This window comes from Pipistrellus hanaki (assembly GCF_964339955.1).
Source record: "Pipistrellus hanaki genome assembly, chromosome: 10".
In the NCBI taxonomy this organism is placed as follows: domain Eukaryota; kingdom Metazoa; phylum Chordata; class Mammalia; order Chiroptera; family Vespertilionidae; genus Pipistrellus; species Pipistrellus hanaki.
In genome coordinates this window covers 39,434,098-39,436,977 of record NC_140512.1, presented here as the reverse complement: position 1 = coordinate 39,436,977, position 2,880 = coordinate 39,434,098, and the positions used below count along the sequence as shown (strand labels likewise).

The following is a 2,880-nucleotide window of genomic DNA, read 5'->3' as shown; positions in this document are numbered from 1 at the left end:
GCTAAAGACATGCCTATTAAGACAATTTTACAAATTTCTCAGTATTTTAATGTTACTATTTGAAACTAATTATGCATGCTGATCCCATTAATTTTGCTACAATTTCTGTGTGATATAGTTGTTGAAATATTCATTACCTTGGATAAAATCTAAAGAATTTTAGTCTAAGAAAAGTGATTTTTCATGTCTCATGTTAGTGTCTGACACCTCTTTTATTACATTTTAAATTTAACTTTTTGTCATTTCCTTTAATTACATATCCTATTTTATTTCGTTGTGGAACTACAATCTCACCAGTTATTTAACCCACCTATGTATTCATATAAAAGGGAAATATAAGCCATGAAAAACATTTAACAACTAAAAAAATCAACTCTAAAATGTGTCCAACTATATAATAACACAAAGTTATACAAACGTTAGAAAGCATGTTACTGCTTGTCAAAACAACAATGAATTCTTCCACTTACTATTCCTTAGCCATTGTTGAAATTCTAATTCATTTTTATTTTTCACTCTTCTCTTTGAAAGAAGTTTAGTAAAAACAAAATATGTAACCATAATCAAAGATCTCTTTCTCATTAATATCTTTCAGGGGTGTAAATTTCAATTCCTCTCTGCTTGAGTTATTACAACAAAAGTTGGGAGAGTGGAGAATAAATACCAGCAAGAAAAAAGAAAACCAGTTAAAGGACAAAGAACAAGAGGGACTCCGACACAAGTGGGTTAAAAAGGAAGGAAAAAGAAGTCTAGGTGGCACTGCTTTAATAACGGTGTCTGTGAGTGCATACTGGGAATCTAGGAAAAAAGAGAATTAGGCTTACCTGTTAGAAATAGGCCGTTTCTGGGAGCTGTCCAATGTACTAACTGAGCCATCATAGTCACAACTTACCTCCTTAACAGGAACTGATGTACCTGGTGATTCGATTCTGTGTGGAACCAATGCGTCTCCTTGCTCATCTTTTTTATTTTTATATCTTGGCTATTTCTTCTAATAGGAAAAATAAACTCTTCTTTGTTAAAATATTAGAGATTGTAATATACAGTCAGTAAAATTTCATTTTTGCTATATTACATTTACATTTCCTTGTTCCTCTTAACAAAAACGATTTAAGAGTAAAAACCTCCTGTAGACAGAATGAAAGGACATTTCGTTTTTGCTTTTCTGTCCTGTAGGGCAGTGCAGATCAATGAGGAACATAAGCCAGATGGACATGCCAGGATTTTTCTTTCTTCACAAATACTGATCAGCAATTTAAAATTGGAAAGACTTCTCAACAGAGGCTGAGTCCGAGGACCCATGGGTTTTCTAAAGGGCAAACTGCATGTTTGAAAGGAGATTGAGGTTGTTTTGTTTGGGGGGCGGGGAGGGTTTGCTTTGCCCCCCACGCTGGGATTATACACTAGAGCAAGCTCTGGGAAAATACGCCCAGCCGCCCCTCTTCACTTTATTGCCCTCCTAACTTCTGCCCTGGGAGTGAAATTTTCTATGTTACATGAGTAGAAGATAAGGGTAGGAAAAGGAAAGTCAAGTATCTGAATTGTTAGGCTGCTTGGGAGAAAACAGACTGTAGAAGCCGGGGTCTGGGGTTTGTAACACGGGCAGGGGAGATGTTTAAGCTGCTGGAGGAGGCAAAAGCCGGTTCCAAGAGCGACTCTGGGGAATGTGCTCTGGGGCCCCCAACCATGCTTACTTAAGCTAATGGGAGAGCTTGCCTTTCACCCAGCTCCGTGCTGGGATACCACACAAACAGCCGCCCCCCTCGACCCCTGGCAGCCAGGGCCCCTCTCAGGGACCTCGTTAAAAGCACGGATTTCATGCTCATGGGCAGCGCAGGGTGGCAAGGTTCAGGACTCCGACTGAGCAGCCAAGGAGAAGCCAGAGAGGTGGAAAACATCCTGGCTTTGAAAAGCCCCATCTAAATGCAAGAGCCACGTGAGATGAGGAGCCTGGAGAATGATTAGTTGGCCTGGGGGCGAGGAGAGACACAAAAAAAGGCACAGCAGGTAAGAGCTGGGGGTTCGGGCCAAGAAGGAACTGCCCCAGGTGGCGACCCGCAATGGCTATTCCACTTGGAGGCCTGTCTCTGAGAGTCTTCGGGGCCTGGTCCAGCTGTCTCCTCCCATCGGTTTCGAGAACAGGGACGTCGCCATAGCCTTGCCAATCGGTGCGACTCATCCTGGGACCAGCTTGGTTCCAAATACTAAGGCCCCGGACCCTTCGCTGTGGCTGTCGCATCAGATTTGGGGAAGTTAGGCAGCCGATCCCCCGTCTCGCCTCTTCCTGCGAGAAGCCCATGAGACACAGGCCCAAGAGGACCAGATGGCGGTCTATCCGGAGAGCTGCGTGGACGCCGCGGTGCTGGGCTTCGTCGCAGACCTGTCCCTCTCCTCCCCGGGGCACCCCCTCCTCTGCGACTTTGCGCCCGGGCTCCCCTTTGGGAACCGGGGCCTTGAGCTCCAGGAGGGACGACAACCCAGGAACCTGGCGCCGTTTGAGGAGGATCCAGAAGAAGAGGAGGAGGAAGGAGAAGGAGAGGAGGGGGAGGAGGAGGAAGAGGAGCCCGGGAGGGGCGCCTCCCTGCCGGGCCGCCCCCGGAGGAAGAGGGTGATCACCCACGCCCAGCGCCAGGCCGCCAATGTCCGCGAGAGGAAGCGCATGTTCAACCTCAACGAGGCGTTCGACCGGCTGCGGAGGAAGGTGCCCACGTTCGCCTACGAGAAGAGGCTGTCCCGCATCGAGACCCTCCGCCTGGCCATCGTGTACATCTCCTTCATGACGGAGCTCCTGCAGAGCTGCAAGGAGAAGGAGGCCCGCTGAGCCGCCCGCCCGGGTGGCCGCGCCCGGCCCCTCGGCGCCGGGCCCGGGAGGGTTGGATC

The 2,880-nt window shown here is 47.8% G+C and overlaps 1 protein-coding gene across 1 annotated transcript; it reads left to right on the top strand.

The window, feature by feature from the left end:
- Positions 1–2,216: 2,216 nt before the first annotated feature.
- Positions 2,217–2,821, top strand: FERD3L (Fer3 like bHLH transcription factor; the record flags this gene model as incomplete). Its single annotated transcript, XM_084897314.1, has 1 exon — positions 2,217–2,821. Exon 1 carries the CDS (start codon positions 2,324–2,326, stop codon positions 2,819–2,821), a length of 498 nt encoding a protein of 165 aa, XP_084753440.1. The 5' UTR covers positions 2,217–2,323.
- Between the last annotated feature and the right edge of the window lie 59 nt (positions 2,822–2,880).